General features: G+C 50.5%; 8 protein-coding genes across 8 annotated transcripts; 7 read left to right on the forward strand and 1 right to left on the reverse strand.

Moving 5' to 3' along the window:
- Positions 1 to 1,985: 1,985 nt before the first annotated feature.
- Positions 1,986 to 3,381, forward strand: DSM5745_09429 (uncharacterized protein; the record flags this gene model as incomplete). Its single annotated transcript, XM_026751445.1, has 4 exons — positions 1,986 to 2,316; positions 2,364 to 2,785; positions 2,836 to 3,005; positions 3,066 to 3,381. The coding sequence occupies 4 exons, from the start codon at positions 1,986 to 1,988 to the stop codon at positions 3,379 to 3,381; spliced, it is 1,239 nt and encodes a 412-aa protein (XP_026599793.1).
- Positions 3,382 to 3,777: 396 nt separating this feature from the next.
- On the forward strand, positions 3,778 to 4,948 carry DSM5745_09430 (uncharacterized protein; the record flags this gene model as incomplete). Its single annotated transcript, XM_026751446.1, has 4 exons — positions 3,778 to 3,905; positions 3,965 to 4,242; positions 4,301 to 4,521; positions 4,595 to 4,948. 4 exons carry the CDS (start codon positions 3,778 to 3,780, stop codon positions 4,946 to 4,948), a joined length of 981 nt encoding a protein of 326 aa, XP_026599794.1.
- Positions 4,949 to 5,426: 478 nt separating this feature from the next.
- Positions 5,427 to 6,786, forward strand: DSM5745_09431 (uncharacterized protein; the record flags this gene model as incomplete). The annotated part of the gene is made up of 4 exons (XM_026751447.1): positions 5,427 to 5,569; positions 5,624 to 5,910; positions 5,993 to 6,252; positions 6,316 to 6,786. The coding sequence occupies 4 exons, from the start codon at positions 5,427 to 5,429 to the stop codon at positions 6,784 to 6,786; spliced, it is 1,161 nt and encodes a 386-aa protein (XP_026599795.1).
- Positions 6,787 to 7,907: 1,121 nt separating this feature from the next.
- On the forward strand, positions 7,908 to 9,195 carry DSM5745_09432 (uncharacterized protein; the record flags this gene model as incomplete). Its single annotated transcript, XM_026751448.1, has 3 exons — positions 7,908 to 7,963; positions 8,033 to 8,777; positions 9,007 to 9,195. 3 exons carry the CDS (start codon positions 7,908 to 7,910, stop codon positions 9,193 to 9,195), a joined length of 990 nt encoding a protein of 329 aa, XP_026599796.1.
- A 728-nt stretch (positions 9,196 to 9,923) lies between these two features.
- Positions 9,924 to 11,045, forward strand: DSM5745_09433 (uncharacterized protein; the record flags this gene model as incomplete). Its single annotated transcript, XM_026751449.1, has 2 exons — positions 9,924 to 10,115; positions 10,182 to 11,045. 2 exons carry the CDS (start codon positions 9,924 to 9,926, stop codon positions 11,043 to 11,045), a joined length of 1,056 nt encoding a protein of 351 aa, XP_026599797.1.
- A 1,643-nt stretch (positions 11,046 to 12,688) lies between these two features.
- On the reverse strand, positions 12,689 to 13,405 carry DSM5745_09434 (uncharacterized protein; the record flags this gene model as incomplete). The annotated part of the gene is made up of 2 exons (XM_026751450.1): positions 12,689 to 12,766; positions 12,800 to 13,405. The coding sequence occupies 2 exons, from the start codon at positions 13,403 to 13,405 to the stop codon at positions 12,689 to 12,691; spliced, it is 684 nt and encodes a 227-aa protein (XP_026599798.1).
- Positions 13,406 to 14,663: 1,258 nt separating this feature from the next.
- Positions 14,664 to 15,848, forward strand: DSM5745_09435 (alpha/beta hydrolase; the record flags this gene model as incomplete). Its single annotated transcript, XM_026751451.1, has 2 exons — positions 14,664 to 14,804; positions 14,853 to 15,848. 2 exons carry the CDS (start codon positions 14,664 to 14,666, stop codon positions 15,846 to 15,848), a joined length of 1,137 nt encoding a protein of 378 aa, XP_026599799.1.
- Positions 15,849 to 16,503: 655 nt separating this feature from the next.
- DSM5745_09436 (uncharacterized protein) lies at positions 16,504 to 17,601 on the forward strand (the record flags this gene model as incomplete). Its single annotated transcript, XM_026751452.1, has 1 exon — positions 16,504 to 17,601. One exon carries the CDS (start codon positions 16,504 to 16,506, stop codon positions 17,599 to 17,601), a length of 1,098 nt encoding a protein of 365 aa, XP_026599800.1.
- Between the last annotated feature and the right edge of the window lie 278 nt (positions 17,602 to 17,879).

A 17,879-nucleotide genomic window follows, 5' to 3' on the forward strand; every position in this document is an offset into this window, starting at 1 on the left:
ATATAACTATTTATAAAAAGCTTAATAACCACCTTTTTAATAGCACGTGGCATGTTATTAATTATTAAAAAAAATACACCTTTTTAATTTTAAATAGGTATTTAAAATTAAATATAATAGTACTTATAAAGCTTGCCTAATTATTAAAGGCTTTTACTAAATTATTAGCTATAATTATAAGATTTATAAGATATATATAACTATTATTAAATTAATATTTTTTAAACTTTTTATTACGCTAGCTGCCTGCTATAGTTAAGTATTATACTTTTTTAATATTATTATTACTTTTTTATACGCAGATTTTTTTAAAAAGATTTTTATTAAACTACTTAAGGGTAGTAAGATTACTAGTAAATATAACTTACTTTTAAAAACCTTATATAGCCTAAAGTAATTATTAAAAAAGTGGTATAAAATACTTACTAGCCTTTTTATTTTACTTAAATTTATTAAAATACACGTGAATTATTTAGTTTTTACTTATGGCTAAGTATTTATTTTTTTTTATATAAATAATATTATGCTTTTTTTTTATTTATAAATAATATTATAAAAATTATTAAGGTGCTTAAAGGCGCTTTTAAAGTTACTAATAATAAAATACTTACTTACTTTATTAATATTAATATTTACTGTGTAAATAATAATATTTACCTTTTTTAAAAATACTATATTAAAAATATTTTAAAGTAATTTAGCCTTAAGAATTATAAAAACTTTATAATTTTATATAATTTTAAAGTTATATTATAAAAGTTTAATAGCAAGGCTTTAATAAAAAAGATCTTTTTATATTAAAAATAAATTAATACTTTTATTTAAATCTTTATTAGTACGCGCCTAAATATCTTTTTTACTATTATATTTTTATTTTAATATATAATAAATTTTTTAAAAAATTATATTATAGCCCTAACACGTGTTTTTTATTATTTTAAAGTATTAAAAAATCTTGCTATTTTTTACTAGTATAAAAGCAAAGGTTTTATTAAATATTATAATACTAACTAGGCCAGTGCTTATATTAATAACTATATTTTTACTTTTAAATATATTTTTAAAATAGCTAACAGGCTAATTAGCTAGTTTTTTAAAAAATAGTTTATTATAGCCCTTTTATTAATAAAGTTAAAGTATATTTTTTAGGTAATTATAATTTAAAAACTTTTATAATTTTAATTTTTTTTTATTAAACTTAATATCTTGCGCCTTGCTTTAATATAAATACTTTTTATTAAATTAATATTTATTTATATAAATAACTAAGGCATAATTATTTTATTAAAAAATTTAAAATTTTATGCTTATATAAAGCACGTGGTAATTAAATCTTACTTTATTTATAAAAAAATAGCCGCTAATAATATTAAATTTACTTATATTAATATTAAAAAATAAGTTATTAATAGCCTTACTAAGCCCCTTAAATAAGTTTAATATTTTTATTTTATTAAGTAGCTTAGTATAAAACACCTTAATAAAAAGGATAATTTTTAAATAGCTTTATAATTTTTTATTTTAATTTTTATTTTTATTTATATGCAAGGGCGGCCCGCCGCGGCGCCTTACTTATTTTTTATTATTTTATATTTTATTATTTACTTTTTATTTAAAAAATATATTTAGCTTTATTTTTTTAATAGGGCTTTTAGCAAGAGGGGTATTAAAGTATAGTATATTGCTTGCCTTATTATAGCCCTTGCCTATTAGCTTAGTTAGCCACACCAAGTATAGCTTTACTATCGTGGCCTAGCTAGATACAATCTCCAAGCTTTTATCTCCAAGAATGTCATACCCAGGATTTTAGATATGCTGCCTATCGTACGATCAAGACCGCGATAAGACCATACCCAGGTGGATCGGAAAGCCGAAAAGTTGGAGACATCCACACGCCGAGATCCGATCCGTCAGGGAACACACTGTCTTTATATTGCGTCTTCTCAAGACACTCTCGCTAAACCACTACCCAGCACATCAGCACCATGACATCAGACTCCACGCCTCTCCCATCTGCTCCGACCGTCGAAGTGGCCCCCGGGGTTCTTCTCCAGTCGCCTCTCTCACGATGCGGCCGTGGCCCGGGCTTGGTTCTTATCAGAGCAGCTGTGCACGCAGAGTGCCAGGCTAACAATCAGAGCCTCGACCCGGAGCCGCTGCAGAAGTGGGCGGAGGAGAGCTTCGCCGTTGCTCAGATCACTCTGGACTCCGAGTCAAGCAAGAGCGACACTGCGCTCTCCGATCTTGTCCGCAGCGCGGAGCAGGCACTGAGTGGCCTGGCGGAATGCAATTCAAAGGACAAATTTGTTGTCCTAGGTACGATGGTCTCCATGGTTTAATGAATGTACGCTGATTGATCGCAGTCTATGGCTCCAAGGCTGACTACGCGCCGGAGTTCGGTGCCCTCCTGCAAGACATTCTCTCGCTAGGAAAGTTTGCCGGCGCCGTCTTCTTCGATGTCTGGAACACGCGGAATATCCCAGCTCTGCTCCATCTGGATTCATCAAAGTCGAAAACCGAACCTTCAGACTCATTGAAGGTGTACTCATACCCGGAAGTGCCTTCGTCGGGATTCATCATACCCGGGCACGCAGACTTCAACTACTCCTCGGCCGGCGTTGCCCACACTCGCACCGTGACCTTCATCAAGAGCCACCTCAATGGTCCGTACTTTGACCTTGAGAAGATCTGGGACGAGCACACATACTATGAATTTGAGAACCGGTCCGTTGAGAAGACCATGGCCACGATGGTTCAGGAGCCCTACGTCAATCACGTCCCTACGGTCAGTTAGCACGTTCGGTTCCATTTTTACCCTCAGACTAATGAGAACAGTTGACTGGCGGCATCGGAAGAGCCAAGCTGAGCAAGTTTTACCTCAACCACTTCATCTTCAATAACCCCGACGACACGAAACTCGAGCTCATCAGCCGGACGCTGGGCATTGATCGTGTAGTTGACGAATTCATCTTCTGCTTGACGCACAATAAGGTCGTCGACTGGTTGTAAGTCCGCCATTTCACTTCCCCCTTCTACCTTGGAACATTGAGACACTAACAACACAGGCTCCCCGGCATCCCGCCCACCGGCAAACCCCTGCGCATCCCTTTTACCTCCGTTGTCAACATCCGGGGAGACCGTCTGTATCACGAACATATTGCCTGGGACCAAGCAACCGTGCTTATCCAGCTAGGCCTGTTACCAGAGTACCTTCCGTTCCCGTACCCGCTAGCGGATGGCCGGACACCCGCTCCTGGGAAGCGCTTCGAGTATCGCGTCCCAGCTGCAGGAGTCGAGACGGCCAACAAGCTCCAGGATGAACATACCGTTCCGTCAAACGGGATGTTTGAGTTTGAGGTCAGAGAGGTGGATGATAATTGATTTTCTTTTCTCTGTCGTTACGTCGACCGAAATATATAATTGCACCCGCCGCACATAATCGTTGTATATACACATCCATTTTTTATCCCAATGAACTCTGAGCGTTTGAAGAAGCGCCTCATTGCGCTCAGTACACCAGCCGGCGTATCTACTGTGCGTCAAGCTTACCATTTGGCTACCGCCAAGGCCATACCGGGGACCTAGCTATGCATGCATCCCTGCATCCCCGACCGCGCACGTCACGAGGTGTTGATCACCAAGAATCAATTACTGACATTAGCTCTATCAACACGGCCAGTCACGGCCGGTATACTACGTCCCTCTAAAATGGCTGCTTTACAAAGTTCCTTGTTTCGCATCAAGTCCCTCCCCCGAGGGACCTCACAACGCGTCGCAATGTCAACCGCGTCCCGTGAGCCGTTCACTTTAGGCACGATACTGCGAAGCCACTCAGGACGCACATACAAGATTGAGGAGGTCCTCAGCTACCGACGGAATCCGCTTCCATGTGTATACCGCGCAAGGTAAACAACGGTGTTATCCCCTCTCCGCTTCTTGACTAACCGCGACATGTCTACCTAAGCGCCGGCGCCAAAAGCTTCATCGTCAAGGACGTGATCAGCGGCGAATTCGAGTACCAGCTCGACCTCCAGAAATCACTATCCGGTTCTTCGAACATCCGAACGGTGGCCGATACGATTCGCGACAATGGACACGAGATGTTCATCTACCCATTCCTGACTGGGGATTTGCTGCGCTTGGCTCGGAACCCTTCTTTGACCGCTGCGATGAGACGGAATATCCTCCGCAACGCTTTACAGGGCCTTGCATATATGCATGAGCGTGACGTGCTGCATAATGGTAAGTTTGATTGGGGCGTTTTTCCTTAAGGTTTGTGCGAAGCTGACTAGCGACTTAGACATCAAACCGGACAATATCCTCGTCGGATATGAAGAGAGCGTCAATGACGGCATCACCGTAACTGATGTGCAAGTTTCAGACCTCGACGATGCAGTTATTGTTCCACCCGGTAAATGGCTGCGAGGCCCCCTTTGCGGGAATGCGATGTGGCGAAGTCCAGAAAGCTGGTGCCGCGCGGCGCAAAACCAGGCGTCGGATGTGTTTTCTTTTGCGATCGTGGTGCGTGAGATTCCCATCTCAGATCTTTCTCCAGCTCCAGGCATTCTACGCAGCTAACATCCATCCCGCCTAGATGATTTACGTGATGGAGAATGAAATGGTTTTCCGCGTTGACGATACGCTATTAGCATCACCAGACTCATGGCGCCATATCCTGAGCCGCCATATCTCTTACTTCGGTGACCTGGATGGGCTCCAGGGTCTTCTGGTGCATATCGGGGAGAATAACGACTTCTTCCCGCGACTGCTGGAACTTGCGGAGGGGTTTGGCAAGCAGAATCCCAGGCAGCCTGTTGGGAGTTGGGTATATCTTGAGCCGCGCCTGAAGGATCTCGTTGGTAGGATGACGAACCTGGATCCCAATAAGAGAGTCACAGCGAAGGAGGCGCTGGGGCACGAATGGTTCAACGACGTAGTGCATACATGAGATCTGCAATGAAATTCAGCGTCAAGCAAGCCGTGAGTATTGTTCAAGAGACCAGGAGGTGGTCTTGATGGAGTGCGTACCGTACCTTGCGTCGTCCGTTCCATTTGGTAGAAGCTTGTAGCTTCAACCTTTCCAAAACTCGCCGGGCGTACCCTAGGCTGGCCATCTTGGCCATAAGTGTAGGCCCCGGCTCGCTCATTAATTCTCTTGATCTCTTTCTTATTTTTCGTTTCTTCTGTCCATGGTAAGTCACGTGAGCCGATCAGGCTCGGCATCTGGCACGTGACGCTCTTCCGGGCTCGGTCCAAACAGTGCTGCTGCAACTTCTCCTTCTCAACTCCGAGAGTATTTTCAAAAACACAGAGAGGGGAGAGCTAGTAAGGGAGAAGAGCTCCGACCACAATTTCTCATGCATTCCGCACGGTTATCTACATTTTGGACCCCATTGTCCCGCGGGCGCACCTCGCAACGCTTGCGCATGTCAACCAAGTCGCGGGCCTCTACGGGCCGTTTCCGCAAGGGGACAAAACTGGATTCCGCCAACTCGGGCAGATATCACATCCAACATCGAATCACGGAGGCAACGAAACCGGGATCGAAAATCGAATACTACCGCGCAACGTATGTACACTTCGGTGCCTCCTTGCCTTCCTCACCTACTAACCTTTCAACAAGCCGCCAAGGGTCGCCGCAGAAGTTCACCACCATTGTCGTATTCCCAGACAAAAAGCAGTTTGACCGGCAAATCAGCCTTGAGGAGCCTTTACCGCGCTTTGCGAATGTCACTGCCATCCTCGACACCGTTCCGGAACACAATGCTGTAGTTTACCCGACCTGTAGTGGTAATCTATGGCAGTTGATTGAGGCCCAGGACATGATCGACCCGTCCCAAAACCCGACCCGTCGCTCAAGACAGGACATCCTGCGCTGCGCCTTGCATGGTCTTGTGCAGCTTCATGACCGTAATATCGTATACACAGGGATGTCTACCGCATTGGCCTGTGTACTTGTCTTGTTGAATCCATGCTAACTAAAAGACCACAGGCCTCAAGCCGAACAATGTCACTTATAGAATGAGAATAGGCAGGATGACACCAACTGTGCTTAGACGGGAGGGCGTCTCGGTGGACGCGACGCAAATCGGATCCGTCAGACTCCAAGAGGCCCTGGATGCCGTCGTTGTGCCCCCTGGCGGATGGCACACACCAACTCGCGCCATCAGCCGCGGGATTTGGCAAAGTCCCGAGGTCTGGTGCGGTGCTCGGTACAATCAATCGTCTGATATATTTTCCTTTGGGACCGTGGTAGGTTCATTTCCCCCGGCGCCTTGCAATTTGCTCTGTGTTGCGGCCCTAACGACCCTGCAGCTGATCTACGCCATGACGAACAAACCGATGATATGGTCGTGGCCTCCGGAAAGAGATCCTCCAAGCGGCGCTGATAGATGGTACTATACCCTGCGTCAACATATCGGCCTCTTCGGGAACCCAGAGTCTCTGCAGGGCCTCCTAGCGCATATTGGCGAGGACAACATTTGGCATCGGCGTCTGACCGAATTGATCGACCAAGAAAAATCTGCTCCACTCACCATGAGGAGACCATTGTCGGTATGGGGAAACAATACCCTGCAGTTAGATTTGCTAGATCTCGCCATGAAGATGACGGACCTGGACCCCACGAAGCGGATCACTGCGCGCGAGGCGTTGGCCCATCCTTGGTTCGGGAGCATTGAATCAGATGAGCCTCCAGCTGTTAGCAGATGGCTTGCCAATGAGCGCGAGTCCCAGCTTAAGGCGAAGAAGATCCCCGCCTTTCGAATGCCAGAGAGTCCAGTATAGTTTCATTCATGATATCCGTCGCTTGACGATTACCGGCCAGCGCAGGATCGGCTCTAGCGGAGGCCATAATACGAGGCTGGACATTTCGACCGCAGTCACGCCTTAAATTCTCAGCCTTGACCATCGCCATTCGCGACGCTTACGTACCGAGTTCAACACAGCGCTGGTCTCCTACATCTCATGGTACTTGTACTAGTAGCGATATATATCTCCCTCTGCCCGGCGGTCCGCGGATCCCGCGACATTCGTCATCGCGCGGACATCGATCTGCACACGCAGCGTCTCTTTGCTGATGATGACCACCGCCAAAACATCGCAGATGAGTAATGACTAAATTCTGAACTGCTTGGATGTACATTCTAGATTTTGTCAGATGCCCACCCCGGTCAGGATGATAGGAGAAGACTACTATACAGATCCGCACCGATTAATCCATCAAACGGTCAACCAAAGGCCCAGCTTACAGTCATCTATACACGCATTCAACGCACTGCCAATCACTGGCGATGTCTATGCCAACAGAGCCCTGGTTACGAACGGCCAGACTAGTTCTCGTACGGCTGAGTACGGTATGCTTTGGAAGGCGACAGTATGCTTAGATGCAGCCAGGTATGGTCTGAAACGCGGCTGCCTGTCTGGTCATATCACTTTTGCCATGGAACAGCTGCGCTGGGGCGAGCAGTTCTCTCCTTACGGGACTTGACCGCGAGTCATGGTTTCAGCGGGCGCTGCCCCTTAATGCTTCTTGCTCTAACTTGGCAGGAGCATCCTACTGTGGGAAAAGACGCGTATGTAATTGGAGCACGCGAGCAGGTTCTGTCGACCGACTCTATATCCTTGAGTCGGTACGGCACCCCGGTTGGTTCTTGACCTTAGCCTGCAGGCGGACCACTCAGTAGAACATTACTCGGGCATCAACATCCGGAAGCCAAGGCATTGAGAGTTGTCAACCCACACGATTATGCATGAATGGTGCTGAATGCGGAGAATTGCCCGGCCCCCGGCCTGTACCCCCTCTTACCCCGCCTTTCGATGTCGTCTCCTCACCTGGGGACGTTGAGGGTCTTTCCCAACCTTGACTCCTTCGTCTATCCACATACTCCCCGACATTGAACATCAGAATGGCGTCCTCAGTTGCCCGTCGCACCGCAATCGTCACCGGTTCCGCCCGCGGAATGTAAGCCCGCCAACGAGCCCTAACTCTTCTTCCTACATCTACAAACCCAACAATACTAACCCAGTCTAGCGGCAAAGCAATCGCCCTGCGCCTCGCGCGCGATGGATACAGCGTGTGCATAAATGACATTCCCAGCTCGCAGTCCGCCATCGACGCAACAGTCTCCGAAATTACGGCGCAGATTCCGGCCGCGAAGGACCGCGTCCTCGGTATTCCAGCGGACGTGTCTTCCTCCGGGGCCGTCGCGTCCTTGGTAAAAAGGACAAGCGAGAAGCTCGGCCCGCTGACGCTAATGATCGCAAACGCCGGCATATCGCAGGTGAAGCCGCTCTTAAACGTCACGGACGACGACATCAAAAAGGTCATGGCCGTCAACTTCAACGGCGTCTTCAACTGCTACAAAGCCGCAGCGGCCCAGATGATCTCGCAAGGCGACCCGCAACCCACCGCCGGCGTCGGCGTGTACAAAATCCTGGGCGCCGCGAGTATAGTGTCGCACAAGCCCTTCCCCTCGATGGGGATCTACTCCGCCAGTAAATGGGCGGTGCGCGGACTGACGCAGGCAATGGCGATGGAGATGGCGCGGCACAAGATCACGGTTAACGCGTATGCGCCGGGGATTGTGGACACGAACATGTGGGAGGCTATTGACGGCGGTCTTGGGGAGCTGGAGGGGCGGAAGAAGGGCGATAGTCTGAAGCTCTACTCGGATCGGTTTATTGCGCTGGGGCGGACGAGTCGGGCGGAGGATGTGGCGGGGCTTGTGGGGGGGTTCCTTGCGAGTAGGGATTCGGATTATGTTACGGGGCAGACGGTGCTGGTTGACGGGGGCGTTATTTTTACGTAGGATGCTTTTGAGGGCTTAGACTCTGATGTTGGGAGGGGATGATTGCCCTGTCATGTCGCTGGCCTACTGTATTTCCGATGCACCGGGGTCCCTTGCAAGAATATTCCTGGGTCTCGGTGCGAGTATATTGAGGCTCCATGGCACTGCGATCCAGCGATAATGATTACCTTGAATAGTCAGTTTATTCTGGTCCTAGATGGATAAAGGAGTACGACTGTACGACCCGTGGGCTGTAGCGGGTCGAGCCGATACGCCGATTCCTGTCCAGCCAGTAGCTACCCACCGGCATTACAAGAGCCGCGGCTACCAGGACAGTGCGACACTCTCCCCAAGCCCCGCGCAGTACTCTGCCCGCAAAAACGCCCGACAACAAAGTCCGCCATGAACATAAACCATGGGCAAATCCCATGATCTGAAACGGCAATAAAGAGCGCCGGCGGGTCCGCGACTTAAAAACCCCATGTCAATTGACAAATCACACTCCCCGACCCGACTCAATCGCCTCATTGAGCCAGCCACGGCAGGCAGAACAATTCAGGGCGAATCACGCAGCCCGCTTGTCTCGGACAATCGCACCCGCTTGCGGGATAACCTCGCTGCTAAGCTTTGCTGCGAAACTATTAACGGCCCTGGAGACCGCGGGTTCCGGGATATGGCCTAGAATAGGGGACGCTGTGGGCCGTAGCAGAGCGATTTGCGGCCGGTGTCTCGGAGACCCCGAGCACGGGGCTTTTTACTGGATAATACCCTCGAAACAGCTCCAGTAGGCAGCAGCGCTAAGCTTTGCGGTCTCAGGAACAAGGGTCCTGTGGATGCAAAAGGGTAGTGCAGATTCTGCTGTGTGATTTGAGGGCTTTAACGTGGTGGCAGTGCTGGTGCTGGTGCTGGTGCTGGTTTCAGGCAGCCGTTATTAGAAGTAGAAGACATGCCCTTTCTTGTGGGATATGTCTTTCGTTGATATTCTTTCATTGCTTATATCTCACACTCACTATATTTTATGCCCGACTGCTCTTTCCTTCTTTTCTTCTATATACGCCCTGGCCCATTGGGCTCTCGCTCCCACCTACCCTAGGGTACCCTAACAACGTATCATACGACCACAGCAAAATCACGATGCAGAAAATACTATCCTTCACAACAATCGTACTCTTCCTAAGCAGCTTTACCGCCGCAGAAAATATAAACGACCTTTCCTCGCCTCCCCTGTCCATAGCGACCGAGCCCTACACGATCACCCTCACCTGCGCCGAATGCGCCTTCTCGTACAGCGACTGTCTCGAGAATGTCCAGCCGCCTGCGTTCCTCGTACGTCCCTTACCTTCCACTCTCGCCTCCGTCCTGCCTCACAAATGACAATACTAACTCAACCAGAGCATAACCTTCTCCACCCAAAACGACACCCTCCTCGCCAACAACGCCGTGATCTTCCCGCCCTCATGGCCCCTCCAATTCGCCGCGCAACGACAGCGCGCCTCCCTAACCGACACCGTCCCCCTCGCATACGCCCTCGACGTCCAGCCCCTCCCGCACCAGCCCGGCGCCATCCTGGGCGACCTGTACCATCTCACCCTGACGCTCGTGGACCTGCAGGGCCGCCGCGCGACCGAGCATCCGGTCTCCGTGGGCGTTGTGAGGGATACACGGGGGGGTCTGAGCATTATTCAGGTTGAGGAGGCGTGGAGGCGGTATCATCGGAAACTGAAGCTTAAGGGGGAGGGGAAGGAGTTAAAGGCGCAGGAGGGGAGTGAGGGTCCGAAGGCGGGTTGGTGGAACTTGGAGGCTTGGAGACCGCACGCTGCATCGGACGGTCCTGAGCATCAACTGGAGCCTGAGACGCAATGTTCTGGCGATTGGACCGCGCCGCATCCTTGCACTGCAGCTGAGGTGCATGGCTACCCCGGCCACGGCAAGCACCACGGCGAGCACCATCGCCAGCGTCTCGATGATTGGATCTACGATAGACACTTCCACTCGAAGTTCGCTGGCCCGGCTGTCATCTCGGGTCTGCTCGGTGTGATGGCGGCGTTCTTTGCTGGGGCATTGGGATTCTTTGTTGGAAAGCTTATTGTTGCGATATACTGCTACTTTTTTGATGGGAAAAAGTCACAGACCACGGCCGGGGCAATTGACGAGGAGAGGTACCTTGAGGAGGTAGTTGGTTTGGACGAGGAGCGACTGATGGGCATGGAGAAGAAAGGATATGCGTTTGGGCATCGCGTTGTGAACGTTCATTGACCATTGGATGTGCCCTCGGCTAAGATTTGTGTTCTTACCCAAAGACTTTTATATAACATTAGGTTAAGCCATCATGTATTAGAAGGGTCAAGGCTAGCATCGCCTGCTATTATCGAGAATTATGTATGGGTCTTACCATAGAGCCGTTCCCAACATACCCTAGTAAGCTTTTTACGCCTAGGCGTTGGCTCCCTGCTATCTCTACCGGGGTACCTGGTTCTGAGCAGGGGTCCTTGTATGTCTTCTCATATGCTTATGCATTTGGCAATTTCTCCACCATATGAGCTCTGCTTCGGATATAGAGAACATCTCCAATAGTTAGTATGACCACTCCCTTCAGTACAATGGCAGAGAGTGCACTATACAGTTGCTTGAGCATCAATCATATGCAGGCGATGTTATTCTCCAGTATTTAGTCAAGTTTCGTCCGAACCGGTTCAAACGTCTCAAATCAGCATCCTTCCAAGAGAGCTTCCTGTAACGGTTCTGCTCACCAGACCAAGCCTTTGATTGCGCCCAAGGTCTCCCAGGCGAGGTTGCAGTAAACGGCGGGCCGCGACGAATACCCCAAGCGCATGGTTTATTCACCAGTCGGGGCGATTTTACGTACTCATTGACCAGCCCAGGACGAACCGGAATCTGGGCCTTCGTGCAGACTACCATTTAAGGAACGACCACCGGCTCTGGACTTGCTCGAGACGAGCTGGGCCCGACCTCGGAGCCCAATCCACACAGCAGGGCCCAGGAACCTTTCGACCCAGCAGGCTAACACTCAAGAACTGCTGTGCAGACAGGCACAACAACGTGGAATGCGGAGCCGAAATCGCTATACTCGCCACGATGCGGAGAAGCTCAAGGGCCAGGCCAGATGTAGCTGTCATCGATTGGGCGATCCGAGTATCCACTTGGGATCTGCCACCTCTGATTGCTTCGGGTAGCCGGACGGGCAGCTTGGCCTGGGGAGGCTTCGGAGAACTGCCGGGAATATACGTAGTTGGTAAGTGGTTGGAGCCCGAGGTCTAGACGCTGCTGGGGGGTGTTCCGTGGTTGAAACTTGACTTGGCGGGAGAGCTGCGGTGGTGATGAAGGTGTTGGTTGCAGAATGTTTATGACATATCCCACAGTTGAGAAGACAATGTATCAATCTATATCTCGTGTTGGCTTGGAACAATAAGCTTGTAGGTCCCGTCGGGTGTGGCTTGACAGCCCTGAGCAGCGAGAACATGCACGGAGTCATCATGATGAGCAGATGGCGTTTGACTTTGGGGATCCATGGCAGCTACGCCTCGTCCCAGGGTTATCCAAACCTTCCTGGCACTGATAAAACGCCCGCTGGCCTGCAGTGCCTTGCAAATAGCTTGTCAAATAGCTTCACAGCCAACGGCACTCAACCCTACCTATACCTATCTCCAACACCTCACCACCTCACCTTCTTTTTTCCCTTTCTCTCACTGCCACCACCAACCCACCCATGGCCCCCTCACACGCATCAAATGTCCTCCGATCCCATCCGCGAATCCATTACCCGCCCCGAGGAATTCGCCTTCACTGCCTTCGCCAGCATCACCCTCTACAACTCCATCGAGCTGACCGCCCTCTGCCTCGCCACCTTCAAGCACTACCACGGCCTCTACTTCTACTCTTTACTCATCTCCTCCTGCAGCCTGATCGTCAACACCGTCGGCTTCACCCTCCTCTTCTTCACGAACCTGACCCCCTACCTCGGCGTCACAGTCGTCCTAGCCGGCTGGTACTGCATGGTAACGGGCCACTCGATCGTGCTCTGGTCGCGCCTGCACCTGGTCCTGCACAGCCCGGGCCTCCTGCGCGGGATCCTCTACGCCATCATCGCCAACGCAATCTGCATGCAGATCCCCACGACCGTGCTCATGTACGGCGCCGTGCGGCCCGCCAGCCATACGCGCCGCGTGTTTGTGAACGGGTACTCGATCATCGAGCGCATCCAGCTCGTCGTCTTCTGTCTGCAGGAGTGCTTCCTCTCGTCGATCTACATCTGGGAAACGTTCAAGTTGCTGCGGCTGCGGCCGCAGCGCGCGCACAAGGTCATTCTCACGCAGCTCCTTGCGATCAATGTCATCATCCTCCTGCTGGATATTGTGGTTGTGGTCTTTCAGTATGCGGGGCTGTTTGCGCTGCAGGTTATGTTTAAGCCGGTGGCGTATAGTATCAAGCTGAGGCTTGAGTTTGCGATTCTTGGGAGGTTGGTTGAGGTTGCGGCGGGGGGGAGTACGGGGTCTTCTGTTAGGACGCTGGATGATAGTGCCGGGCCGACTTGGCTGGGAAGAGGGCTTTCGGGGGAGGAGTCCGGGGTTGAGAATCGGGTGTCTGTTAATGGACATGTCAGTGGGGTTGGAAATGGGAATGGGGGTCGGGATGGGAGTGCGTGTACTTGTAGGGCGTCCTCGGGGACTTCGGGCAGTTTGAGTTGACATTTGCTTCTATCCACCAGACATAAGTATATATAGAGGAAGGATTTTGTACAGAGTTAAAGTCACTTGCCTCCTTCGTCCCAACTGCTACTGCATACCACTTGCATCATAAGAATCAGCTTTTGATCGCTATCATTAGGTACTCTTGGGTAGGTCTACCTAGATACTGGAAGAACAGAATCGTCGAATGGGCGAGTAATCGTTTACATCAATACTCATTCCAGGCTCAGACCAAAGAGAACAGGATGAACAGATGACGTTAGCTCAGGGTGAGACTCGCAGCTGAAGGGTAAAAGAACATGGGTTGTGAACCGGGCACAACCTTCCCAGCTGCAGGAGGAACAAAGAGACGAGTACAGCGCATCACCATCACTGTCATCCATCGACGAGCAGACAGATCGATCTCTTATTTATCGCCGGATGTAGACAGCCTTCAAATGAATGAAGGAGGTGTCTTTACCCAGGTGCAATCCGTGGCGTCCAACGAGACCGTCAGTTGCCTCTACCTAGGCGCCCACGTAGCTCCAGTCATCTTTGCTTTTGCGCATGGTGGGATTTCCAACTTTGTGTCCTCTAGGTGCTCAGAAACCATAAACCTTCGGAATATGTATCTTATACAGACTGGTATACTCCGTCGTGCCACGAGAGACGGTGGGCTATCTGAGGATTGTGTGCATGGAATCGCGCCGCTTTACGCCCGGCAAGAAAGAGCTCCTCCAGCCCCTCCAGCTGTATGGCTTTCTTTCACAGTCGAGACACATGTTAGGTTCATATGTAGTGCGAGTCTGAAACGAAATGCCGGGACAGATGTGTGGATCGGATTGGTGCTTGGACTAGTCCTGATGCAGATCTGGAGCTGGCGGCCTATCGGCGTTTTCTTAGGGCTATGTGTCTGCATGCCATGGTATCATGGGAATGGGATGATGATTCCAGGCTGGACCAACCCAATCATAGAGATTCCGGTCCATCCTGCCGAGATAAGTGAAGGAGGGATCAGGACTTATCGTGCTCGAGCCTTGGGATCTTCACATGTGTGTTGCGATGGACTGGGGCCTCTGGTTCCACCCTGAATCCGTGCCCCTCCAGTTCTCTCCAACTGCACTTTTCCACCTTTCTCTCAACTCCCTCTTCATCTTCTTCCTTGACCCAGCTAAACCAAAACTTCAAGATGGGCGACTTCGGCGTCAAAAACGATATCCCAGTCGAGCTGGCCATCGACAAGCCAAATCTCCAAGTTACCGATCCAGATGAACCCCAATACAGCGACGAACAAATCGCAATGAGCAGACCAGACCCTGAATTCGCAGCGGTAAGCCCCAGCCCTCTCATCGCGCTGCACCAACTAACAAAGAGCAAGCTCTTCAACACCCCCTTCCCCAGCGGCGGATTCTTCACCAGCGCCCCAATAACCGAACTACGCGCCCAACACGCCGCCATGGAAAAAGCAGCCTGCGACAAGACCTCAACCCTCAACACAAGAGAATCAATCATCCACATCCGCATGCGCGACGGCCATCTCAGCGAAACCCGCATCATCCGCCCCGCTACGCCCCCAGAGGCAGGCAGCCCCTTAATCATCCTCATCTACGGCGGCGGCTACCTCCTCGGCACAAACAGACAGCTTCTCCCATTTGCGCGGGCCCTGAGCGCCCTATTCAACGCGACGACCGTGACCGTATCCTACCGCCTCGCGCCCGAGTGGAAATTCCCAACCTCGCCCAACGACGTGTGGGACGCCGTCACCTGGCTCGCGGAGCATGCGGCGCTGCTGGGCGCGAATCCAAGCAGGGGCTTTATCCTGGGCGGCGTCTCGGCAGGTGGGCAGTTAACTGCACTGACTGCGCAGCGCGCGGTCAAGGAGAACCTCTCGCCGCGCATCACAGGGCTCTGGGTCTCTGTGCCCGTGACGACACTAACGGCCGACGGGATCCCAGAAGAATATAGAGAGGCATGGGTATCGCGCTCGCAGAATGGAAATGCGCCCGTGCTGGATGTGCGCGATATCAAGTTCGCCGAGGACGCTGTGCGCCCGGATCTAGACTCGGATTTGTTCTCGCCGTTTGTGCATGGATACCTTGCGTCGCGCCTTCCGAGGACGTATGTTCAGGTTGCGGGGTTGGATCCGCTGAGGGATGATGGGCTTGTGTATGAGCGGTATCTTAGGGATGCTGGGGTGGAAACCAGGCTGGATGTTTATCGTGGGTTGCCGCATTGCCATTATGCGTTTTTTCCAGGGTTGGAGGCGTCGAGGAGGTTTTGTGCTGATGTTCTGCTTGGGGTTGGGTGGTTGCTTGGGCGGGAGGTTGGGAGGGAGGAGGTTGTTAGGGCTGCCGGGGGTGCGTTGGGGTTGTAGGGGTGTAGGAATACCTACAACAGGAAGCCTGATCCTGTTTCCGCGGTATATGTTCTCGCTTTTGCCATAGGGCCCCTGGCGCTTCCAACTGCCCTCAAGGCTGTATTAAGCACCTTACATCGGGTCATCTTGCATGTCTCCGGTGAGGGAAATAAAGGCTCTCGATACCCAGGTACAATCGAACCAGTTGCCAAGAATTGCTTTGGTGTCTATATTTCTGCGTTAAAATAGCCAGAGTCCTTGAAATTACCGCAGCCCTTATTAATCTGCCGGAGTTGGAGGTTTGGCTCTACCGTACTTACTATGGTAGTATTCCACGCCGGATAAGGGGGGGATGTTCCCATAACCCCAGTCTGGAGGCAACATCATATTTTGAAGTGGTTACCGATGTCTAAAGAAAGACGAGTAGACTGTTTGAAGGGCTCTTTCGCTTACTTTCAATGAGACGGCTTGAAAGGTCCGTTGGCTGGGAAACGCGCATCCCGACGTGTTCCAAATCTTCACTGCTCCACCAACCATCCTCCCACAACACCTCAGCAGCTCACAGGATTATCAGCGGACTCTAGCATCAACTAGCATATATTTCCTAGATTCCTCGCACCAGTTCTTAGCCTGTCGCAAGTTACAAAAGAGCCTTGGCTGGATCGCATCCACCATGGACACCCCCGCCAGCATGAACGCCGATTCTAGTGAACCTGCAAGCCCTCCGGCCACTCCCACGCCCAAACCCAAAGCCAGAGCGGAGTCTGAGCCAAGCCCACTGGAAAGACCATCAAACCCTCCTACCGAGTACTTTTACCATGAATACCGCTTTGGGCCTCGCGATATAGACTGGAGCAAGTGGGGCATCGACCTTTTGAAATTCCCGACGGTCCGCTCCGACTCTCCGGCCGAGGGAGACGACTATGACGAGGAAGAAGACGAGGACTGGCTTTCTGAAGATGAAGATCTTGAGGATAACTGCGAGGAAGAAGACGAAAGCTGGCGTGCTGAAATTTTTGAAGATGACTGCGAGGCAGATGGCCGGTCAGACGCCAGCAGTGTATCCGAGTACGAGGATGAACCCGAGGACGAGGAAGAGGCACATTCATCCAACTTAGACGACCAAGGCGACGACAACGACGGTATGGGAAGAACCCTCACGGACGCTGATGTCCGGCAGCTCAAGCGCTTCGCCATCCTCACCTACCCCGGCAGCCGGTTCATTGAGCTCCCGCAATTCAAGCGATTTCTTACAAAAGTCAGGAGGGAGCAGATTCTCTGGATTCTGGGACGGCACTGGGACCTGGAAGCAGCCAGTGCGACGAAAGTGAAAAGAGTAACTACATTCACAATCCAACATCCCGACCCGGCAAAGCAGAAGATCATTGCTGCTGCTTGTGGTAATAGCATGGAGGAAACTTGGGACCAAGACCCCGACAACGACAACGACAACGACGACGAAAACGAGGATGACAGTCCCTTTGACGTCCTCCGCATCCTACGCGCCAAGGACGACGCAACGCTCCGAGAGCTGGTCCGGAACACCTTTACGCAGATGCACGCGTACGAGACTCTTCGGTACTTCGTTCCAGGCGGCTTCGGGAACGAGGCGTACATGGCGGAGCTGTATGGCTCTGCTGTTGTGCTTGGTGGGGAGAATGGAGAAGGCTTTGGACTGGATTCTGAGGACTGGTGGGAGAGGGTGTCGTCCATCCCTGGGGATTTGCCTAGCAGTGAAGAGGAGGTTGCCGAGCTGCAGAGGGTGTGGTAGCAGAGGACGAGGAAGATAGATGGGAGACTTGGAGTGAGACCACAGTTAGGGTCGACTGGGTCACGCGGGTCAGGCATCCAAGGCTAATTAAAAGCAGCTAGTACAAAGCGCCTTGGTTATTTAATCCTTATTTTTTTTTTTAATTTTTATTTTTATACTATTAAATATTTTATTATACTTTATAAAAAATAAATAATTACCTAAGCTAGTTTAACTAGTTACTAACTAATTTTTTATTTTACTTAATTACTAGTTATTAACTAGTTACTTTATAATAT

The sequence above is a fragment of the Aspergillus mulundensis genome, assembly GCF_003369625.1.
Source record: "Aspergillus mulundensis strain DSM 5745 chromosome Unknown scaffold_12, whole genome shotgun sequence".
Lineage (NCBI taxonomy): Eukaryota > Fungi > Ascomycota > Eurotiomycetes > Eurotiales > Aspergillaceae > Aspergillus > Aspergillus mulundensis.